Here is a 24,921-nt window from a genome sequence, read left to right as displayed (position 1 = left end):
CAGACGTGGTGAGGGGTGCTGCCTACTGTCTGGCTCTTCAGGCCTGCTCAGCTTGCTTACCCCTAGCCTGAAAAGGGTACTTACTGCCCACAGTGAGCTGCCCACATCAACCATTGGCTTGCCCACAGGCCAATCTGGTGGGGGCACGGTTCCCCCTTTCAAAATCACTCTAGCTGTGTCAAAGTTGACATAAAACCAATCAGTGTGGTTACAAATAAAACAAAACCATATTAGGAGCTAATTAAAAATTCTCGGCTTTCAAAAGTCTTTAGCCCTGTCAATACAGTCATTTTTTAAGAGTGTTTTCTTTTTCTTTTTCCTTTATTGATGACAATAGACTTTAGGTCTATCTGAAAATAATTTTCTCATGAAGACATTCAGGCTTTATTCCCAGCCCAGCCAGGTTATCGGAGGTCTGCTTGGATGAAGGCTCGGCTCCACCTGTGAAAACACAGCCTGCCCCTTTGCTGCCACAGCGAGAACAGAGAGCCATGCCGGGCAGGGGCGGGGTAGCTGAGGAGCATGGAAAATTCCCATGATCTACCGTGGGCTATGAGCTGAATATGGTTCAAAGATGAGGAAGCTGAACCAAAGTGGGAAGTCTGAGACTAAGACAGCTTCTCAAAGCCACCATGTGAGTTCACAGCTGAGTGTTTCTCCCAAGTCCTCCAGAGAGAGAGAGAGAGAGAGAGAGAGAGAGAGAGAGAGAGAGAGATATCCCGAGAAGGTTAGAGTGATGTGAACAGATGAGGGTTATAAAATCCGACATGCATGCTTGTTCACATGTACGCACGGCTAGTATCTGCACCTCACCTCCCTATAACAAGTCTCTTCTCTCTACACAAACCTTTCAAGTGCTCTGAGAAAAACATCTTACAAAGACTCTGAAGCCTCTATCATCTTCCAACCCTGCTGCCTGGGGCATGCTGCTGCCCTGGAGAAATGTAAAGAGGACAAAGTCACGGTCTCTGTCCCTAGATGGCAGCTGGCTGGTCTCCTCCACAGACTGTAACCCTCATTGCTGCCATCTGTCAGGGAGCTATGGGGCCTGCTCTCCAGGAGACACAGGTGACAGGTTGTGGCTGAACAAACATAGGCTTCAGGATTCTGGAATAATCCCGTCAGGTTGCTGTTTAATCTGAAGCCAATCTTCCATTTCACAGAGCTTTCCTTATCGGCTAGGCTATACGACTCATCTGTCGGCAAAAACGTTTTGTGGTTTAAGTCTTTATTTCACTTTCTGTGTGTGTGTGTGTGTAACTGTGTGACTGCAGGTACACACGGGACTCAGTCTGCACGTGGAGGTCAGAGGACAACCTCATGTTTGGGTGCTGGCCTTCCATTTCATTGGGGACAGGGGCTCTTGCTTTTCACTGCCTTCATTCCAGGCTAGCTGACCCAGGATCCTCCTCCTGTGCCTTCTACACAGGACTGCTGGGGTTACAGGTGTGTATGACTACACTTAGCTCTTTAAGTGGGCAGTGAGGATTCGAACTTAGGCTCCCATGCTTGCAGGGCCAGTGTTCTTATTCACTGAGCCATCTCCCCAGCCTTTACATTTTAATTGGCAATTAAGTAACTTAGGAGTCCAATGTTGATATGTATGCAGTATAAATTGTTATGCTGGAGTTTGGATCCTGACTGTCTCCCAAAGTTCTCTGTGATAGTCTTGGCACCAAGGGAAGGTGGTAAAAGTCTTAAGAAATGGGCCCTTGTGGGAGGATTGTGATCCTGGGGATAGGGCATCTCCATGAAGAGGACTACTGGACCCTGGTCTTATACTGTCTTCATATGCTAGCTATGAGGAGAGCAGCTTATTCTGATGGAGTCTCTGATAGATTCTCAGTACTGTGCTATCTGACTCAGTGCCAAAACCAACAGGGCAACAGATGCAGACCGAAAATGCCAATAGGGTAAGCCAAAAGAAACCATTCCTCCTTATACGTTGTCTATCTCATGTAGTTGCTACAGTAACAAATGCTAACAGGTTATATTAGGGCCGCTGGCACACTTGGCCGCACACCCTGTTAGCATTTTGTTTAAGCTCCGAATCACAGTTACCTGGCAGTAGCCAGGTATGTGCTCCACCCCACAGTTGCCTAACAGCCAGGTATGCCTGACTCACTATAAAAGGGGTTGTTTGCTCCCTCTGCTGTCTCTTGCTTTGTTCTGTCCTCTTGCCCCTCCCCCCTCTCTCCATGTGCTCATGGCCGGCCTCTACTTCTCTACTCCTCTTCCCTCTCTCTCTGCCTTTCTCTGCCTCTACTACTCTCTTAACTCCCTTCTCCATGCCCTGAGTAAACTCTATTCTATACTATACCCTCCTGTGGCTGGTTCCTCAGGGGAAGGGATGCCTCAGCATGGGCTAGCCGAGGCACCCCTTTCCCCCACACCACACCACACCACACCACACCACACCACACCACACCACACCACACCACACCACACCACATATCAACAAACATATATGCCTCTTTCTTTTTATAAACACATCACACCCCTCCTGTGTCTTGTTTCTGCAAACTGTTAACACTGTTGACAGATGTGGAAACCCCATTATTCCCATCTAACTGGAACAGGACCATTTGATCAGCTTCTCTTCAGCCTGGTGATCACGATCCTACTCGCTACATGCTAGTCTCCCTGCTCTTTATAATTCTCTGTAAATGGAGCTTTAGTTGGAAATCATGGAACAAATAAGGCGAGGGCAAGAGCTGACCTCTTCCAGACATGGGAAACCCAAGGCCTAGGGAGGCAAGGGGTATTCTCCAAAGCCAAGGAGAAGATTAATAACCTTATTAAGATTACAGTCCAGGTTTTGAAACTACCAGTTTGGAGTCCTTGTAGACTAACGATGAAAATGGTGCTATCAGACATTCAAATCAAGACACACATTTAATGGTGGATGTAGCTATAAAATAAAGCACTTCGAGATAAACACATTGTCAAAAAAAAAAAACCAATCTCTATGTCTAAGTGTATTTATCTTGATTTTTGTTTCATACGCAGAATGCTTGGGGAATGTAACATAGGAACTATCTTGGCTTCTTCCGATGAATAGTCTCCTTAATGGTCTTTCCAGAAAGTTCCTAAGTTTATTACTTCAATTACTTGGTAGATTACCAGAGCATCAACAGGGTATCATACTTCAGTACTGTCTGATACTGTAGCCCCTGGCCATGTGCAGCTGCAAGGTACTTAAAATATAGCTAGTACCCCTTTCCTCAAAACCTAAATAAATTCGACAGTGGAAATGTGGCTAAGCAACTGAAAGACGCTTTTAATGTCATTAAACTTTAATTTAGAATAATGCATGCAGCCTGCAGCCACAGTGGCACCAGACAATGTGTGCTAGCATTGGGTGACTTCATCAACGCTGTGTATGGCTTGTCCACGGAAATATGTTGAGCTCTTAGGATTACTTTCCCATGTTAAGTCAACAGTAGGTTCTCAGTCTGGCTCTGGATGAGGCTTGCTAGGAACATCCAGGCCTTACACCCTCATCTCCAGACTCCTGCTCCTCTTAGTCTGTGGGGGAACCTGGTATCTATCAGTATCCCAGGGAACCTGGTATCAATCAGTGTCCCAGAATCTACCAAAGTCTTCTGAGGAACAGCTAGGACTGGAAGCTGCTGGCATCATGGCCATCTGTAGTGAGGCAGGGGGTACCCAACACTCTCCTGTGACACTAGCCATAGGTGTGTCCAAAACAAGACACTGTCCACAAATGAGATGTTCAGGTTGTTCATAGATGCAGGCTCCTGTGTCACTGATTCCAGAAGCCCATCCCAAATGTGTATCTCAGAATCAACGAACAGACAGAGTTCACACATGCAAACATCTTAGTCAAATTCTATGCTTTGTTCTTAAAATACATTATCTGTTCAAGTTATCTTAAAACAGTCAATACCATAAATGAAAATTAGACACAATGTGAAAGTACTAAGCATTGCTTAGGACAAACCCATTTATTAAATGAAATTAGACCCGCAGATTAGAAGATATCTTAAAGGTTCAAGTAATGTCTATTTGCTTAATTACTAGTTATTTTGCTAGGCCAAGGCAAGCACTGTACCACTGAGCTACGTCGCTGAACTTTGATTCTTTTGAGACAGGCTCTCATTATAGAATTCAGGCTGATCTGGGAGCTCTTTGTGCAGTATGCCCTGACCTCAATTTTCTAATCCTCCTGCCTCTGTCTCTCAAGTACTAGGATCACAGGGGCATACTCTCATACCCCCAAACCCAGGGATTGCTAAGACTGAAAACAACATACTACAGCACATCTGTGTGCTCATGAGAGAGGGTGAGTGAGAGAGAGAGAGAGAGAGAGAGAGAGAGAGAGAGAGAGAATACTTTGACTCAAAGAAGCCAAGACAAATTTTTAGTGTTTGTATACAAGATTACAAAACCCATGGCACCACAAAAGTGAGCTGAGAATATGTCCTTAGAAATCATTGCTTAGTGTTTACTGCATTTTACTTGAAGAAAAAATTTATAGTTACAAACCAAACAATTAATAATTAACATGATAGATTAAGTATTTTAAAAAGTTAAAATAGACAAAGTCACGTAAACATGGCAGTACCACCCACGGCTGTATTAGGCAGATATCTATTTTCTATGTTCCTATGCTAGTCAGCTAAAAAAAGCCAAGATGTAAGCCATACCTAAGACCTGATCAATTTTCTTTTAACTTTTTATTTATTTATTTATTTTTTCAGAAGACTGAGAAGTTATTCTGACATTCTCCTAGACTCTCATTGGCTGGAAATGTTCATTCTGCCTTATAATCTAAGGTCAATCCAACGAAGGCAAATGCTATGTTATAAACAATCATAAAACAAAACAAAAAAAACAAAAACAGGGTTGGGTAGATACCTCAGTCAGTAAGGTCCCTGCCCTGAAGGATCTGAGTTTGAACTCCAGAAATGAGAGAGAGAGAGAGAGAGAGAGAGAGAGAGAGAGAGAGAGAGAGAGAAGCCCAGTGCCAGAAAGGTGCTGGCTGGCCAGTCATCTAGCCTTACTAGCGAGTTCTAGGACACTGAGAAGAGCCTGACTCAAAAACCAAGCTTGGCAACACCTGAGGAATAGTATCAGAGACTGACCTCTGTCTGGCTTCCACACATCTGCATACACGTACATGTGGCACCCCCGCCCAATATGCATGCACACATACACATACAAGTCAGTAAAAATAATAAATAAACAAATAAAAGGGAAACTACTTACTTCCAGGGTCTGCATCAGATTTGGCTTGATGGCGTCTTTCATCAAAACTGTCAAAGCGCCTGTCACCCCCTACAGGTGAGAAAAAGACATTAATCAGCAGAACTGGGGCCATGGCTGATTTGTTCCTTTCCCCCCATCCCGTTTCTAGGTGGGATCTCCAAGCTGACCATGCCCCTGGGATTGTTATCTTTGCCCATGTCTGCCTCACCCCAGGCTGGTCAAGGCAAACCAGGGATCAAGACAGGAAAGAATAGTAAAATGCTTATAAAATATACTTCATGTGTTCTGGCCTCAGCTAGGTCCAGACCTGCTGTTAATAAAAAATGGAGACATTAAGAAACAGCAAGGCTTGTGAAGGAATTAATAGGCAGTGCAGAACTTTCCAGAATCCCTACTCTACACCCAATCTCCATTCTCCTGATGGACTGAAAGCTCTCCAGGGCCCCCCAGGAGTACTCACCAAGTCCTCAGCTGTCACAGGCTGTCCATCTTTGTCACTGGCCACCACCATTCTTCCTAGCCGCTCTTTCATGTCAGAGAGGCTATCAGTCAAGGCCAGCACGGCCATGATCTCGCTGGCCACTGCAATGTCAAACTGTGCCTGTGACAGCAGAGCAGATCCTGTGGTCAGCTGAGGCATGTCACTGGATGAACACTGCCACAAGGAACCATCTCCTGTGGGCCAGCTCACACTCATAATGGCTTTCCTAGAGTACACAGCACATGGTCTCTCTAGATTATGCACAATGTCTACTGTCCTCTGCTGAATAAGAGTTACGGGGTAAGGCCTGTGAAATCTGTTGTACCAGGCCACTGTGGGCTTTTTCAGTCTAACAATTAAGTACTAATGGAGGACAGAGGTGCAACTCGATGGTGGAGTTCTTACCTGGTATATATGAAGCCCAAGGTTTGGTTCTCTCCCATCCCCAAAAGTATTACTGTCATTATCTGTCTTCTGAGCATCTTTATCGCTTAGAATGTCTGGCCACAAAGGTGGGGACCACACAGAAAGATTGCTTCTGGATGCCCAGCAGGGACAACAGTCTGTAATACCCAGTAGGTATTTAGTCCATGCCGAATGAACTAGTCAGTGACCTAATAGTTACCTCTGTTCACAGCAACGAGTCTGTAAGGGAGGTCACATTCTGTTCCCCTCCACCCTTCTTTTTCTTGAGGTAGGAATTAAACCCAGGATCTTATGCATGCTATTCTACCACTGAGTCATGGGCCCACTGATATGTAGTTACAAGCATTCGTGTCCAGGAGAGATGAGAAGACAGTGGGGTAAGAGTATCTTGCTGGGTTCCTGTGCTTGAGGTCATGTCTCAGAGTTAAATCTCAGCACAGGTTTTGCCTAGCAGGTAAGGAAGGGCAAGGAACCATTCTGTGTCTGCTCTGAGAGTATCTGGCAATGACAGCTAGAGAGCTCTAACTTTCTTCAAAAACTTCCCAGGGCTTCTTCCTCCGTTCTCTTGGCTCTAACAGCAGGTTGTACAGAGTCCGGTGGGAATGAAGGGAGACAAGGAATGAGTACTTCTTTTAGCTTGCAAACATCCAGCCACCAGGGAAGCATCTGCACAGAGGCACTTCGTTAAGCTCCAGCTAAATTCTCAGGATCCCATGGGGAGTGTGAGTCAGACAGGTACACACACACACACACACACACACACACACACACACACACGGGAGTGGGAGAGAGACAGAAACAGAGAGAGAGAGAGAGAGAGAGAGAGAGAGAGAGAGAGAGAGAGAGAGAGAGCGCTGCCCTGGTGGGATCACCTTATGAGACATTTTATTACCCATTTCCATCACTGACAGATGAGGAAATGAAGGAAGGGAAGAAGGAGCTTACTGGCTCCTTCCTGATTGAGATTGTATTAACCACTGATTTACTGAAAAATAGTGCCTGAAAGTTAAATACAGCTATACTAATGACCATATTTTCAATATAACCCATTCTAAAACCTAAGTGATTTTTCACTGCATAATTCTATGTTCCAATAGCACTGTAAATATTGCATGACCAAGATGTTACTATCTTCTCTGCATAACATGAACCTGGAGATATTTTTGCAATATGAACTATGTAGTAAGCAACTTGTAGAATTTACTATGTGTATACAAGTACTTCACTTGGAATTGTTTTATTCCTAAAACACACGCACACATGCAAACTGGGTCAATCTGAGGATCATTTAAGCAACTGAGGCTACTTGAGGCTACTTGAGAGTCAATATTCCTTATTTACTAACCAGTGTGCTTGGGAAAGGAATGTATATGTTGTTCAGCAAATAAAACACTTCACAGTCGTGTAAATGAAGTGTATACTGTTTCTCAATCAGCCACAGATTTAAATACAAAGGACAACGTACAACGCAGCTAGGTCTGTGAGTGGACTTAACATTTCTGGAGAGTAATGTAGAAATCTACGCCACTTGTACACTGACTCTACAATTACATCCCTGGAAACCTACCTTCAAAATCATACCAGAAAAGTACACACCTAAACACAAATATGCTTGCTACAGCCTATTTATTCAGGAGAGGCAACCACTGTAACTAGCCTGCATACCCTTAACAGAAGTTGGTGAGCTGGTTGATATCTCCAGATGAGCTGACGGAGCCACTAAAACCAGCGACATCTAGTTTTACCTTCAGTAATGTAGGATGGTGATCTGTAGAGTCTGAGGGCCAAATCGAGCCACCAACACTCTAATATAACCCTTTAGTACTTTGAGCAATACAAACTATAAGCAACCTGACAAAGTAATTTAAATTTGTACTATGTATATACTAGGCTGTCTTCAAACCTACGGGGATCCTCCTGCCTCTGCCTCGTGAGTGCAGGATTGCAGGCATGCACCACACACAGCTAGCTCCACTGTGTCTTACTTTGTAACAATATAGATAACATTTTACAATGGCTTTTATTTTCATATCTGTCAACTGTCATTTGTCTTATTTGCTCAACAATCCACTGACACCAACTACTTACTGTGACAAATGTTTGCCCTAAGTGTAGAATACAGAGCCCAAAACTCTGCTTTAAGGAGGGGGTAGAACCAGCATGAGGAAGGCATTCAGGCGCAGGACTCAGCTGGCAAAGAGAGGTGAGTTTGAGGACAGGACATTGTGGTATAAGGTGGCCAGGGGACGAGCTGTATCTGAGTATTAATTTTTGAATGTCCTTACATTAGGCACAATAATCTCTCTGTCATATGTCCCAGGTGGCCACTAGTCCTAATATTTCTGTTTTATACCGAAGATCTTGATGTTTAAACATATCAAAAATGACGTATTGTTTCCTGCATAGTCTCTGCCTTTTGTCAGCATCGGCCTCACTCGATGGTGATCGTCAGTGGCTGCCTCGCTCCAGGACTGTCCCCTGTTCTCTAAAGTTCTCGCTGATGTGTTTCACGTCACCGCTGCTGCTTTTCTCTTCCTGCCGAAGCTTCTGTTACCCTTCTCCTGGAGGATGCTGAATGCACTTCCCCAAGGCCACCTGGCATTTGGTGTTGTTGAGAATTGTTTTATCCCCTTGTGAGTAATGAGAACCTTTTCTCGTTGGCCGCACTTAGGAGTTTCTTCTTTATTCCTTCATGTTCTGAAATTTCAGCCCGATGTTTCTGGGCAGAAATGACTCCCTTTTTTTCTTCCTTTTTCCTCCCCACTTTCTGGACTGTATTTATTTTTAAAATGAAAATGCTGCTTTCCTCAGACTGAGAAGTTCCTTTCCTATTAGTTCTTTAAATAGAGTGCCCACTGTGTTCAGTGCTCTGTAAACTCCCACTAAAAGGTGGTTGTCTTTGCCTTTGTGTGTGTGTTTGTATATGCACACACATGTGCACACACCAGCGGCTGGTAGCAGTGTCTTCCTCAACTGTTTTTTACCCATGGGTAGTCTACACTGGCTGTACAGCAGTTCTCAAGGACTCCTGTCTCCGCCTTCCCAGTGCTGGGATTACAGGTTCATGCCACTGCCCCTGACTTTCCTTACATGGGTGCTGGGAACCTGAACTCAGAACCTCAGGCTTAAATAGATAACAAGCACTTTACTGACCGAGCCACCTCCCTAGTCCACTTGGACTTTTTTTCAGACTGGATCTCTCTGTGTAGCCAAGGCTGGCCTCAAACTTGCACCTATCCTGGTCTTAGCCTCTTGAGTGCTGGCATTATAGTCCTGTTAAAGCCTTTGTAATCGGAGGTAGGATGTTTGGGGATCAAACCTATGGCCTTCAGCGTTTCCAGATATGTGCTTTCTTTTTCTCAAACTTTTATATTGTTTTTCCTCTGAGAACCATTTCTAAAGATTTCCTTGGCTAGAAGTCCCTCTCTAGTGTACTTAGTCCTACAGTTTCAGTTTTTTGATACCCATGGTATAAGTTTTAAGATCTTAACACAGTTCTTGAAGCACCAGTGAACTCTCACTGGGCTCTACAGCTCTTTAAGCCCTTTGAGAATCCACCCTCTGTTCAGCGTCTTATTTTGTTTCCTTGGGAACGCGAGCTCATCCCAGGCCTCGTCAGTTTTCATGCTGTATATTACTTTAGACATGAGGTGATAGCTAGCTTGAGGCTCTTTCTCATATATGTGAGGACACAAGTCTAGCTTCTGTGCCCACATCACCAAGGAGGGTGAGCTGTTGCTGGCTCCTTCAGTGGAGCCATTCCCAGGGGCACTGTTATCTTTTAGGTGCGTAACATGCAAATGTCAAAAGGCTGTGCTCATCAAACAAGGGGTCACAATGTGCTGGTTTTCTCTCAAGGTGACACTTGACTGTCAGGAAAGCAGTATGGCGGACTCACAGTCTGTGACTACAACATGAATGGTCCCCTATGGGTTGGGCAGTGCCCCTGTCTCTAACCTTGGACTCCTACTGAGAAACCACAAGGCTGAGTTACACTTATGTACAGGCTGTGACCAGGTGTATAAGTATCACAGTTAGGTCACCATCCAGCAGCATCTAGGTGTTGTTCCAAATCACTCATCCCAAAGGGTGGCTGGTTTCTCTTGGTCTGAGAGCTAGGGGGTCTCTTACCTCTGAATCCAGAGGTCCTCCCTCCATTTTCTAGGTTGTTCTCTCCATTTATCGAATTCCCTCCCTAAACTTTTCAGGAAAGACTGTTGTTTTCCAGGACAGATAATGCCACTTGGATGAAGTCTGTTTGTGTGTGAAAGTTCTAGACTGTGGGGCAGGGAGAGAGGTACATGGGCTTAGCCAAGCTTCATGATTCAAGCCTATATTCAGCTTCCTTTCATGAGTGTGTGTGTGTGTGTGTGTACATATGTGTCAGGTTAAATAAGGAGTGTCTTCCTTGATCACACTCCATCTTATACAGTGAAGCAAGGCCTCTCACTTGAACCCAGAGCTTATCAACTATAGCTAGCTGGCCCAGAGTATCTTATCTCTGTCTCCTAAGTGCTTGGGTGACAGGTGGGTCACCATGCCCATCCAACATAAATATGGCCTTCATGTTTTTACCCATGGAGCCATCTCTCTACATTTACCATTGAACTCAGAGTGTATCAGAAGTTCCCAAAACCTATTTGCTATGAGAAATAGCTATTATTATAAAAGTAACTTTTTCCACTAATAAAAATTTAATGTAAAGGGCATAAATTAAAAACTTTCCAAAGAAAGGGTTTTTCTATTTAAAAAAAAAAGATTAAGAGGGCTGTTGTGCCTGGCTAAAAAATTATGGAATGAATTTATATTTCCTAAGTGCCACTATCCCACATCATAGACCTATTAAAGGGAAGGTAGAGCTCATACCTCCCCCTCCCCCTGCCACACACACACATTGTCTGCTTTTGAGTAATAAGCTAACAGTACCATTAAACCTAATAAGTGAGTGTTTGTCCTTGGGTTTATGAAACAGGAGTGATGTATCTGAGACTTTCACTTTTCCATTGTTATACAGTTCTTTTATTACAGGACATTCCTGAATGAGTCTACTCAGAAACACAGCCAAAAACACACAGAAGAGGACACTGGAACCTTCCCGTCTCTTGACACTGTCACTTCCAGACCAATCCTGACACTCTCCTGAGTCCTAGGTCATCAGAGTAGCTGGAAACCCACCCTGAGAGAGTGGGAGAGCCAACAACCAGTACTGCAGGTGGAGGCCAGACGCAAAAAGCAAAGATTGTGCACACCAAGGTGAGGGAAGGGCAGACACTTCCAGGAAGATGGCACCACCTACCTGCCGGGAATATCCTTTCTCGGTGCCTCCCTGCCCAATAGTTATTTTTCTCAGAAATCGGTCATTCGTGTCCAATACTGAAAGAGAACAGGCAAGTTATTTAATCAACAAATACAGACGGGCTGTGCTGGGAGATGGTGAGGAAGGAGCAGAAAACAAGAACTAAGGGTTAGCTTCACTTGAGGAATCAAAACACATGCTAGTGCTAAGTATTCTAATGGCGATGTGTCAGGCGAGGATGGGCTAAGCTGGGGGCTTTTGATAAGGGCATTGAAGGCAAGTAGTTCTGAAAGTGTATTTTACCATGACACCTAAGTCACAAGGAAAAGTCAGTTCAATTTCTCATACATATGACAGCCAAATGGCTCAGCAATTCTACTCCTATGTGTTAGTCATAAAACCTAAGCACACTGCTTATAGCAGCTCCATTCACAATGGCCAGAAAGTAGAGGCAACCAAAGTTTCCATCAATAGATGAGTGGACTAACTCACACTGTAACATTACACAGCCATAAACGAGTATTTTGATATATGCTTCACATCCGAAATGTTATGCAGATCTAGAGGGGCAAATGCTGTATGTTTTTTCATCCACAGGGGATCTAAAGTAGGCAAATCCACAGAGCAGCCATACATAGCCAACAGAAGGACATTACCATATCAGGGTTCTAGGGCAGTGGTTCTCAGCCTGTGGTTTGTGACCCCTCTGGGGTCACATATCAATCAGATACCCTGAATATCAGATATTTACATGATGAGTCACGACAGGAGCAAAGTTACAGTTATGAAGTAGTAACAAAAATAATTTTATGGTTGGGGGTCAATACAACATGAGGAACAGTGTTAATGGGCCACAGCGTTAGGAAGGTCGAGAACCACTGGTCTAGGACTTATGTAGGGGACGGCAAGCTTTGGGTACAGGCAACGGTGACAGAGCAATCATTGTGGACATAGTTAGTGCTATCAGTTCTACAGCTATGGCTGGTTAACATGGTAACTGTTGAGTCGTGTGCAGTTTACCAAAAGAAAGACCAAAGGAAATACAGCAATATGGGAGGAGACTAACTAGGTCAGACACAGCTCTTCCTTGTGTGAATTGCACTGGATTAGATTTTGTCTGTGAAACTGTTTGGCTTTGAAAAACCAAACTTATAATGCCAAGAAACAGAAGCAGAAGGTTAGACATTTCCTTCGTCTTTGTGATTTAAAACAGCAGGGGTGTTCAAAGAGACAATGGCAATCCAACTTATTAAATGTGTAATATCCTAATAATACACAAATTACTCTTGGGTCTCTCACCCTAGCTGCCACTGCCATGTCCGTCCGTGGCCCCCACTCTCTGTCTCTGTCCCCGCCCCCAAACTCACTCACACACACACACACACAAATGCCCAAATACATATAAACTTCCACTTTTTAAAAATGTGTTTAATTTCACGTGCATTGGTGTTTTGACTGTATGTATGTCTGTATGAGGGTGTCAAATCCCCATGAATCAAAGTTACAGACAGCTGTGATCTACCATGTGGGTGTTGGGAATTGAACCTGGGTCCTCTAGAAGAGCAGCTAGTGCTCTTAACTGCTGAGACATCACTCCAGCCCCCAACTTTTATTTTTTAAGATAGAATAACACCTGGAAGACCAACGGGCTGCATCTCAATAGCGCTAACAGCTATTACCTTCACACCTGAGATGCTAGTCACTCAGTCATAAGAAATAAACCATATCCTTTTGTGCTGTGTAGTATAGAAACACTCTTGGCTACAGACCATTCAGATTTTAGTTTGACAAAGAAAGGGAAGATAAGCAAACCAGGTAAGATCAAACTACAGCATCATCCAAACGGTACTCTGGATGCCGCTTGGATTTGGTGTCTTTGACTATGCCACAGTAGAGCATTGTGACCTACCAGGATATATACACACAGCGGAACAGCTATGTGAATTCAGCACCAGTGACGCTGACAAGGGACGTCCAGATTCTATCCACCCCACCAGACAGATGTGGCCGAAGCCCAAAGAAAGCAACAGGAACACACAGCTGGCATCTAAGTGGCAGAACTGAAGGTGGCTACACTCTTGATTCATTCCTATCTGGAGCAGGTTCTGAGGGCTGTTTCTGGGCTCAGTCCTGTGCTGGTTGGGCAGGGTCATGAAGGTGCACGAGGGACCAGTCGTTGATTCCTGACATCTCCTGGGAAGAGACAGAGGGAGCACCAGAGCGCCTGCATGGAAGGAAGGCAGTGAGGCTTGGAGTGGACTGGTTTATTTGTAACTTGTCCTAAGTAGTGTCTTTAGCCCATGGTGTTGGCAGCGTTCAGAGGAACACCCAGAACATGCCTGCTCCTTTAAGTGACCAATACCAGCCAAGAGCGAGAGCACAGGCACAGGTATCATACCAGGACAGGCCCAGTTGGCTTCCACAGAAGCTATGCCATCCTTATCTCAGTGTGGCATTGGGCTAGTGCTGGGAAGCAGAGACTAGGGACTGACAGTGAAGGGGCTAGTGGGCACTTGGCCTGTGACAGAGAGGTGGACATGTATGGAAGAAGGTAGGTATGACGGTTTGTATATCCTCGGCTCAGGGAATGGCACTATTCGGAGGTGTGGTCCCTGTTGGAGTAGGTGTGTTACTGTGGGCATGGGCTTTTACACCATAGTACTAGCTGCCTAGAAGATAGAATTCTGCTAGCAGCCTTCAGATGAAGATGTAGAACTCTCAGCTCCTCCTGCACCATGCCTGCCTGGACCCTGCCATGCTCCTGCCTTGATGATAATGGACTGGATCTCTGAACCCATAAGCCAGCCCCCAATTAAAAGTTGTCTTTATATGAAGAGTTCTTGGTCATGGTGTCTGTTGACAGCAGTAAAACCCTAACTAAGACAGTAGGTCTATCAGTTTCTGGGGAGTTGGGCTCCATAAAGGTCTGGGGCTTTGGGGTGTCCAACATTGTAAAGCCTATTTCTTGCTCCTTAGAGGATAATACATGCCTGGGGATATTCTTCCCTCCTGCCTGTGACATGTTTCTGGAATAATCCAGTATCTTAAGCTCCACCCTCATTGTCTAGGCTATACTACTATAGTCCAGGCTATACTAGTTCTCAGTCAAAGCTACCCACACACGCACCCCCTTCACCTATGAGGAATGTTCATTATCATACTAACCCATTAATTGGAACAAAACTACTTATCAAATTTCAGCCTGAATTCCTCTGGCCCAGGTGGCTGGTCCTCAGCGATAAAGTCTGCTTCCCTTTAACATCCCAAACAATCATGTATTTTTCTCTGGGATAACTTTTGAAGCTGTCACTTCCATTAAAATTGATTTGTAACCACAGAGCATCCCAGTCCTTGCTGTCTTCTGACTGCACACTGGCCCGCCCGGAAGACGTGATATGCCATGATTCTGAGCCTGCAGCCCAAGTGTGGCTGGAGGTGCAAGGATGCCAGTTGGTCTCAAAGTTTCTCTTTTACCATGGTTGAAAATACACTAGTTTCCATTGCCTAATTTTTCTCTTTACTAAAAAAGGCCCCTTAAACCAATTTACTGAGTAACACGAGCTCAGAGAGGTCTTGAAAGGTTGACTACACATTCTGAAAACAATGGTATTTTAATAATGGATCTTTCTGGTAAAAAGAAAGAAAAATGAAAAATAATAATGCCCCAGCAAAAAGCTGAAAATATTCATGTCAGCTGTTTAAAATTCTGTTTATTGGTCTAATTTAGACTTGTGGTATATACAAATCATGGCTCCCCTGCAAAGGAATATTCTAGAGTCATTTAAAATGACTACTCCAAATGCTGGGGATATGGCTTGAAGGCGAAGTGCATGCTTTGCCTGCCAAAGGCTGTGGTTTAATCTCTAGTTCCATGAAAAATAATAAATAAATGAAAAAAAAAAAAAAAACCAAACAACCTAGGAAAGAGCTAACAAGGTAGAACGTCCTTAGGACGTAATTGAGTTGGGCAGGAAATAAAATCCACACACACAGAGGGTAACAGAACTGAACAGAAAAGTCAGATGTACCAAAATCTATGGTTAGCAGTTATTAGTGCTGTGAAATGTTGCACTTTGACAAAAATTTTTACAATAATATTATTTGTTTTAAAATAATAAAATGGATCCTTGCAAGAGTGCTCAAGGAAATTTTAACTCAATCTTAGGAGGAGACAAAAGACCGCAGAGAAACAACATAACACAGCTGCTACCCTCTAAGGGTCACAGGGAGGAACTTCTGAGTTTGCCTGTGTTCACATTTCAGTGAAGCCTCTCCAGAGGGAAGCTGGTATTACTACAGGTTCAGCATCCAAAATCCAAAACTTTTTGGGTGTTAACATAATACCACTAGTGGAAAAATCCCATATCCTGAAACAGCTCCATGTACAAAATTATTTAAAAAAGAAATCTTAGCATATCCTTCAGGCTACCTGTGGAAGACGCAAATGTAATAAATGAGCTTTGTGTTTAGGCTTGGCTGTCATTACTGTGTTATCTGCCCAAACCACCGAATGTCTGAAGTTTGAAACACTGCTGGTCTCAGGGGCTCTGTGTAAGGGCTACTCTATCTAGGTGAGGAAACCTAGGAAGTGGTTTGTCTGAAGCAGCTTGGTCTTTGTCTCTTGGTTGCAAGCCCTGCTGCTGGGAGATACTCAGTTCTTACTGGCGTGGCTGAATGGGGAATTGGGGGAAAAGCTCAGGAATGAGGGATGGTGGCCAAACCTGGGAGGAAGACTGGCCTAGGAAGGAGATGGGCTAGGATTGGCCATGGCCAAAAAAAAAAGAGGCTTGTGAGATGATGAAGCAGGCCCTCTGGTGGACAGAAGACAGAAACCAGGCACCAGTAGTCCTGAAAGACAAATTGCCTAATGGTGATTTTACTGCCCAGGATTCGAACTCCTGAAGCTGCTGACTGAGGAAGCAATAAGCCAGTATCTCTGCGTTCGGAATCTACTGAATTAAGAAATGGAAATAGAAACATGAGAACATGCTAATTCAGTCATTGGTTAAATATTCTGAAAGAGGATAGAAGTGGGAGGCTGGGGACAGGTCTGAAGATATGTCACCCATCATTTTTGTGTCCCATAGGTGTGACTGACACACTTCTGTAAAGTACAGACACCATCAACAACATGAGCATATTCAAGGCTCCAGAACACAGCACTGACACCTGTTCAAGGTCACATAGCTAAGCAGGGTGGTGGCTATTTTCTAGGCCAGATTCCACGGTCGGTCCTTTGCCCACTATTCCACTGAAGCAACTTAATGACGGCGTAGGAAAGGAAGAGATGTCACTGCTGAGAGGGAGGCAGGGAAGTCTGGAGAGAGCACTGAGCCACTCTCTGCAGTGTGACTGCCAGAGTGACACACACCCAGGACTCAGCTGAAGACACTTGCCAGATGTGGAGGAAAAGCCAGTGCTGTAAATGAGAACTAGAGGGCTCAGAGCTACTGAGAAATGAGTAGAGAAGACAGCCAGGCACAGAGGCAGACATTTTGGAGGGCAGAGGGAGGAGGATTGAGGCAAACCCAAGGCCAGCCTTGTCTACATAAAAAGTTCTAAACCAGACAGAGCTATATCTCAAAAACTTGTCACAGAACAAAAGGGACTGGGGAGATGGCTCAGTTGACAAAGTGTCCCAGACACCATGAGAACCAGAGTTTGATCCCCAGCATTCAATCTAAACCAGCAATGCCCCTCCACTAGGGAAGCAGAGAAAGAAGGAACCCTTGGACTTTCTGGTCATCCAGTCTAACTATGGGTTCAGAAAGACACTTGATGTCAACCGTTGGCCTCCATGTGCACAGACACACTCATGCACACACATATCCACCCTCCCAAAAAACCAAGACCAAAAATTAGAAAGAGGGGCTGAGAGGTCGCACAGCAGTTAAGAGCACTTACTGCTCTTGCAGAAGACCCAGGCTCAGTTCTCAGCACCCACATGGTAGCTCACAACCACCTTTCACTCCAGTCCCAGGAAATCTGATGTCCTCTTCTGGTATTTGTGGGCACTGTACATTATATGGTGCATACACATAGGCAAAATATACCGATAAAAAAAATAAAGAAAAAAAAAGTAGGCTTTAGCCCCAATTCTCTCCCCCCACTGAGATCCTGAATGTAACAAGTAAATAAAGAATGATATAAAATATTATTTTAAAATATTCTTTTTAAAAAGTAGAGGGAAAAAAAAACAGGCTGGGGGAAGAGAACTCGCCATGACAAGGAGCGATCTTGCCTTCAAAATGGCAAAAGAGGAGGGGAGAATTTTCCCTACACAGTTGGATGAAGGCTGTGTTGCTCTGTGTTGTTCAGCCTTGCACAGAGGAGAACCCCTCACCAAGCTCCCACCATCGCCCATCCTCAGCCATGAAGGAGGATGGAGGGAACGGGCCTGCGCCCAGAGAGAGGTGGTGGAAAAAAAGAGTAATAGAACCAGATGGTGAGGTTCTGAAGCCAGGAGAGGCAGCTGTAAGATTGTAGTTTTTATTAAATGAATTCATGAACCTAAGATTGGGTGTTGATGACTTGCATTTAAGAGAGAGGGCTCAAAGCCATTCTCTGAATGCCCCCTGGTCTCCCCAGCACCTACCTCTCTGCCATGTGATAGTGGAGGGGTCAATGTTGAGGCGGGCGAACTTCCTCACTTCCTCCTCTGTCAGTGTGCTTGGATCAGTCTTATGGATCCCCAGTTTCTAGTGATGGGGGAGAAATGCCATATGAACAAGAAAGAACAAGAAGACAGACCCGAACAAAATTATCCCCATAACTAGTGAAGTCCCTGAAAATACAAAGCCCAGAGTGAACTGTGAATTAGGTGAAATTATATTAGCAAATGTCTTCTGTAAGCAGAAGATAGTGGGGATCTGTGAATGCCCTAAAACTCCATCTGAAAATGGCGTCCAGTTGGGAGCACACAACGAACACGTGGGCCTGGTGCTGTGTGGCTCGTGGTACCTATTGGTGGCACTGCATACTGAGCTCAGAAGGTGCCAAATTCTCTGTCACCAAGAATATGTTACTCCACCAGCCTTTTCATATGCATATACCAAATGAAGTATATGTCGAAGTTTCAAAGGAATACATTCTACTTGAAAAAAGTAATTAAAAAACTTAATTTGGGGATGGTGGTACATTTATGCAATCCCAGCACATGGGAGGCAGAAGCAGGAGGATCAGCCTACAGGAAACCCCTCAAATAAATAAATGAATAAATAAATAAAGCCAAAAGAACACAAAGCTTTTAATCAATTTAATTCTGTAAAGAAAATATCCTAAAAGTACTTGAAATATAGTGAATGCCAACTAATGGTTATAAATTATATCATCAAGGTATTTCCCTCACCCCCAGTTGTCTTTTGAAAACAACGATGAATAGTTCAGAAGCGGTGAAGAGCATCAGGAAGCGAAATGGGAAGAATTAAGATAAAATGGCTTTTTCAACTTAGGGTAGTATCAATTGGCCTGGAAGGAAAAAAAAGCAAGCAAGCCAACAAACAAAAGACCCAAGAGAGATAGGGATCCAAAGCTGTCTTACCATTCTTTAGAACAGTGGTTCCCAGCCTTCCTAATGCTGAAACCCTTTAACTCTGTTCATCATGTTGAGGTGACCCTCGACTATAACATTATTTTTGTTGCTGCTTCATAACTGTAATTTTGCTACTGTTATGAATTGTAATGTAAATATCTGAGATACAGGATACCTGATGTGTGACCCCCAAAGGGGTCGAGACCCACAGATTCAGAACCTCTGCTTTAGAACTTTTACAAACAGGAAAACATGTCTCTTCAGAAAGAGAAGGCTACATAAAAACAGATGTGTCAGTTAACAAGGGTGCTTTAGGTTGTTACCAAAGCAGCCCTCACACGGAGCCCTAAAAAAGTGGATTCTTTGGGGTGGAAATATGGCTCGGCAGGCAAAGGTACTTGCTGCCAAATCCAACAACTCAAGTTCAATGCCTGGAGGTAGGAGATACTTGACTTCTGTAAGCTGTCCTCTGACCTCTACACATACACACAAAATAAGTAAAACAAAAAGTAAGTGATTTTTTTAACCACATGGTCTTTAAAAAAAGGAATGAGTTATTGTTTTCTTGGCTCTTTGGTGTAGGGATTTATCTAAAGACGTCACTTAATATTCAGAGTTAATATGCTCTAGGGCACTGGTTCTCAACCTGTGGGTCACGACCCTGTGGGTCACGACCCTGTGTGTGGGGTGTCACATATCCAATACCCTGCATATCAGATACTTACATTGCGATTCATGACAGTGGTAAAATTACAGTTATAAAGTAGCAAACAAAATAATTTTATAGTTGGGGATCACAACAGGAGGAACTGTATTAAAGAGTTGTGGCATTAGCACGGTTGAGAACCACTGACCTAGAGTTTAATAACCAAAGGAGTATATGAAAATCCAGATCAAGTCAAGTTTCTAGAATGTTCTCTTCTTTAAAAAAACAAAACAAAACACACTATTAAGTGGAACCTTACCTTCAGCCGAGAAAGTTGAATTCCTGAAAATTCTCTGACGCCATTCACTAAGGGAACCAGCCGATTGTAGAGCGCCTAAGAAAACAAAAGCCCCATCCACCAGAGCTTTAGGCTCAGCCATGAACTTGGATAACTGGACATGCTCATTACATATAAATGGACAATGTTCACTTCATTTATAACCAAATAGAGTCTATTAATATTTAAGGCTAATATAAACAGCCTCGACTTAAATTCTGTCATTTTAATAAATCTTAGTGGAAATGATGCACATTACAACCACTTTGGAAGTCAACTTGATCTGTACCCTTGCAACCTATCAAATAGTTATCTGAATTCTATTTGAAAGACAAACTAGGGGATTGTAATAGAAAAATCATCAGGAAGGTACCTCTCTCATCTATGACTGATGCCTGTGAAGAATTAATACCCAGAATTCTGTGACTTTCAGGTGGGAGTTGGCTCCTGGATATCAATGCATGTGAAGCTAGAATCTGGTTCATGATTGCTGCATGTGAGTTCACTCTTACAGATGGCTGGCCGTTTACTGCAATAGCTCTTGCATAGCCTGCACAAAGTTCTGGGTTCAGGTACTGCTACTTACTGCAAACCCCCACCTCTCCATAAACAAACAAACAAACCCAAGTTCAATTTCCTTTAGGATGGATCAACGCATCTATGACCACAGTGAAAACAAACGCTTGTACCAATGACCTTGGAGACTGGACTCATCTCGAACGTCCTAATCAGTACACCACTGTCCTCCCATTGTTCTGCCATGATCATAAACCCAACTGAGAATTTATTAAAGTGTAGCTCTCTAGCCGGGCGGTAGTGGTGCACACCTTTAATCCCAGCACTTGGGAGGCAGAGGCAGGCGGATTTCTGAGTTCAAGGCCAGCCTGGTCTACAGAGTGAGTTCCAGGACAGCCAGAACTATACAGAGAAACCCTGTCTTGAAAAACCAAAATAAATAAATAAATAAATAAATAAATAAATAAATAAATAAAATAAAGTGTAGCTCTCCTCCCTTGGAAATGAGGATGTGGGTAAAATTCAGCCAATTTTGAACACAATTTTAGAGAGCAGATGGGCTCTACAAGTCTCTCGCAGGGTCCTTAAGGATGCAGGGACTCCAGGGTAAAAACCCGAGATAGCTACGAAGGGCCCCTCTCACCTTGTCTGTTTGAGTGCTCTCATGTAAGATTCTTGTGTCGATGGCCGCGGCCAGCAAGTTATTAGCTGCAGTGATGGCATGGATGTCTCCAGTCAGGTGAAGGTTGAACTAGAAATCAAATGTCACATCTTTCTATTTGTATCATATAGCCAGGGACATTTTCAGGGACTGCACAAGTTACTAAAACGGTATGCTAATTACCTGTCTTTATCATGAGCTGAGAGACAAGATGGCCTACATCAGAAAAATCAAGGTCAAGTTCTCCAACTTGAAGATAAAGAACTCAAGAGGAGTTGAATTCTTCCATCCTCGGGTTAAAGGCAACACATTCTGATGGGCTTAAAAGTTTTCTTATTCATTTTCAATTATTTGTTTGTATTTGGGAAACTGTACTATATAGCAAATACACTTGGGCAGGAAACAAGGTTTAAACAGTAAAAATGGAACAGGAGCAAACACCACTGAAATCTAGCTTCGTTTCAACACACAATTACTATTTGTAGCATTGACTACGTCATCATTTGGAAGCTTTAAGTTTTAAAACGAACTCATTCAAGTTTTACTTATCAACATGCGTATATAATGTGTAGGTGGCGGATGGAGGGGAGCGAGTACGTCATAGCATGCCTGTCAGAGGACAACCTAACGGATTTGGTTTTCTCCTTTCACCTTTACTTGGGTTCTGGGCTTGACTGGCCTGTGCTGTTAGCTGCCAAGCCATCTTCCTGGCCCCTGCAAACCTTCTATGAAAAGTTAGTATGAGTTTCACATCTTTAACCTTTAAATCCGAGGTCCAAGGAGCTCCAACATCTGTAAATACCCACATGAGGCCACAAATGGAAAATTCCAGCCTACGCTTTGTTTTCATGATGGAAATCATTAATAATGTTCCGAAAACCCCAGTGTGACCCTGTTACTCTCCTCTCAAGATCCTTCAATGGCTGAGTATGACACTTCAAGTCAAACATAATTTGACTGTCACTAGAAGGTTGGCTCCTGCCTGCTCCTCTGACTCAGCTTACCTAGTCTGCCTGCCCTGGCCCTGCTTTCTGGTCATGTTCAGGGACATGTTGTGGTGTCTGAAGAGGCAAAGGTCTTTCTTATCTCAGGGCTTTCCTTATAGAGTTTCCTCAGCTGGGAACGCCTTCCCTCACACACCTTCAATCCAACTAGAACTGCTTGTGACATTTCTCCATACAACTTTTTATGAGTCTCTGCTCCCTGTGGATGGCGCCTGGTTTGTCAACTAACATCCACTACACAGGAGGCACTTTGCTATGAGCTGTGGAGATGGAAATGGAACAGATACACAGTTTGTCCCAGCTTCAAGGGGCAAACTGCCTGTCTCTGTGTGGTAAGAGATGCCCCTACACTGAGTCATGGAGTTGAAGAGCCATGCAGAGGAACACCATTGCTGTGCCCATATTTGCTAGCTAAATCTCAAACTCTTCCCTTGACCTGTTCTTTGTGCTTTATCCTAATTCGGCCTCAGGCCTTGGAGTCTCCTGCCTTGTGAAGGGGAATGAGGGGATTTTGGAGTGAAGCAGAATCTTGGGCAGGTCAGTGAGGATGAGGAAGGGCAGAGAATTCCATGCATGGGAAAAGTCTTCTAGTCAAGAGGAATCTGGGAGCCAGTACAGCTCAACAATAATGGGCATGCATAGCGCTCACAAGACCCTGCAGCCCGGCAGCCATGCATAAGAGAAGACAGGAGAGGCACTGAGAAATGACAGGTAGCAGGAAGGACAGGGTCTTGCTCAGACCACAGCTTAGGGAGGGCTCAGAACTGATGCAAAGAGCAAGGCTGAGGGAAACAAGGCCTAGTCAGGCACGGAGGCCAGGGAGATGAAGAGAGTTCTCAGAGAGATAGGAGTCAACACCAGCCATTCTTGTCACCTAGTTTCTCTGAGGTGATTTTATTGTGGCCTCACTTGGTAGAACAAACCATCCATCTCTTTCTGACCTTGGCAGTCTAAAAGAGACGACTGATGGGACCCAGGACAACACTGGCTTATCTAAAATGGACTTCAGTCCACAGAAGCCTGGGGACATGGTTATGGGATGCAGAAAGGCTGAATGATTGATGTGTGTGTGCATGCTCGTGTACACATACACACACACACACACACACACACACACAATTTATAAAACATGGTAACCAGGGTGGTCTAGGACTAGGTTAGCACCCATTTGCTACAGGAAAATATATGCATATGAATGGAACATAAATATTCACACCAAGTGGCACACACGTATCCACATGTAGCCAATAGTGTCAGGTGTCCCGGTGGGTGTCTCAGGGCCTTACCTCCTCCATGGGGATGACCTGAGCATAGCCGCCACCTGCAGCTCCTCCTAGAGAACACAGCAAGCACAGTGAAGTGAGTCCGCAGGTAAAGTTACAGGACAGACAGACCTAAGGATGCTACTCACGCCCAACAAGAAGGCCTGTTAAGGCCCAGAGGTTCTGTCCACAGAAAACAGAAATAAAGCACAACTAGGGCACTGTATTCAGCGATGCCGTTTTAGGCCTTCTCTTTCTTCGTTTACAAAGAAAAGGTTAAGATTTGTGCCTGGTGAAGCAGGCCTCCACTCACGGCTACCAGGGAAGCTTCGAGGAGCATCATGGATTTAAGACCTACTGGGGAACAGAGTGAGTTTGAGGCTAGTGTGGGTAACTAAGCAAGAAGTCTACTTTCAAAACTGTGAGTAAAGGGCTGGGATACAGCTGAGTGGTAGAGCATTGGCCAAGTATTCATGAAGTCCTGTATTCGGCTCCTAGCACCACACAAACAAAACTTCCGGGGGAGTGGGGGAGACCAAAACAACAACAACAAAAAATGAAAAACATCTCCAAAGGCAAAATACAATATAGCAAATGTCAGGGCTATAAAACACATACGTGAGGGGGCTGGAGAGATGGCTCAGTGGTTAAGACATGCACTGCTCTTCCAGAGGACTTGAGTTCGATTCCCAGCACTTCCACCAGCTGGCTCACAACCACTCATAACTCCAGCTTCAGGAGGCTAGAATACCTCTGGCCTCTGTGATCACCTGCACATACCCCCTAACCACCCCCACCCAACCCCCAGCCTTCTCATACATGTAATTAACAAACAAACAAAAAAGTAAAAGGAAAAAGCTGGGTGTGGGGTGTACATCTTTAATCCCAACAGCTGGGAGATAGAGGCAGGTAGATCTCTGTGATTTCGAAGCCAGGCTGGTATACAAAGCGAGTTCAGGACAACCAGGGCTGTGTTACACAGAGAAATCCTGTCTCAGGAAAAAAAAAAAAAATCAACCAAAACAAAACAAAAAAACTTTCATACATCAGGATATTTATATGTTTCATACAAATCATACAGGAAATAAAACCAAAACTACCTGGCTCGGCGGAGCACTTAGGAGACGGAATCAGGAGGATCTACTCTAAACCTGAGGCTATCCCAGTCTGCAGTGAGACCATGCCCAAGTGGCTGGGTTCAATCCTCAGGAACAGAGAAACTGAACCACAACAAAACCAAAAAATATTCACCCTTGAATACCTCAGGCAAAAATGATATTAGCTATTCTATCGAAGACACTTGTTTTTCACAAGGAGACATCATTTTATAATGCAAGGAGCATCTCAAAATAGGCAGATATGCCTGGTACAAGAAACCCTTTGACACTTACAGATGTGGCTCATAGACTTTAAGATGGGCTGTCGACCTTGCAGAGGTGAGAGAAGAGACACAGCCGTGGATAAAACCACGGCCACTCAGCCCTAAATCTCACGTTCAGTCAGCTCCAGAAGGCATGGCCCACCAGGAG

The 24,921-nt window shown here is 44.2% G+C and overlaps 1 protein-coding gene across 1 annotated transcript in view; it reads right to left on the bottom strand.

Annotated features, from left to right (window-relative positions):
* Mthfd1l (methylenetetrahydrofolate dehydrogenase (NADP+ dependent) 1 like) overlaps nucleotides 1-24,921 on the bottom strand; it is a 179,831-nt gene that overhangs the window by 97,042 nt on the left and 57,868 nt on the right. The window contains exons 13-19 of the mRNA XM_028764348.1: nucleotides 23,417-23,463; nucleotides 21,109-21,216; nucleotides 19,932-20,006; nucleotides 18,031-18,133; nucleotides 11,436-11,512; nucleotides 5,693-5,833; nucleotides 5,233-5,301 (exon numbers count right to left, since the gene is read on the bottom strand). Of these exons, the coding sequence (XP_028620181.1) occupies nucleotides 5,233-5,301; nucleotides 5,693-5,833; nucleotides 11,436-11,512; nucleotides 18,031-18,133; nucleotides 19,932-20,006; nucleotides 21,109-21,216; nucleotides 23,417-23,463 (620 nt within the window). The remainder of the gene's footprint in view (nucleotides 1-5,232; nucleotides 5,302-5,692; nucleotides 5,834-11,435; nucleotides 11,513-18,030; nucleotides 18,134-19,931; nucleotides 20,007-21,108; nucleotides 21,217-23,416; nucleotides 23,464-24,921) is intronic.

Source organism: Grammomys surdaster, unplaced genomic scaffold (genome assembly GCF_004785775.1).
Source record: "Grammomys surdaster isolate TR1022 unplaced genomic scaffold, NIH_TR_1.0 143, whole genome shotgun sequence".
Lineage (NCBI taxonomy): Eukaryota > Metazoa > Chordata > Mammalia > Rodentia > Muridae > Grammomys > Grammomys surdaster.
The sequence above is the reverse complement of the archived record's forward strand: the minus strand, read 5'-3'. Positions and strand labels throughout refer to the sequence as shown.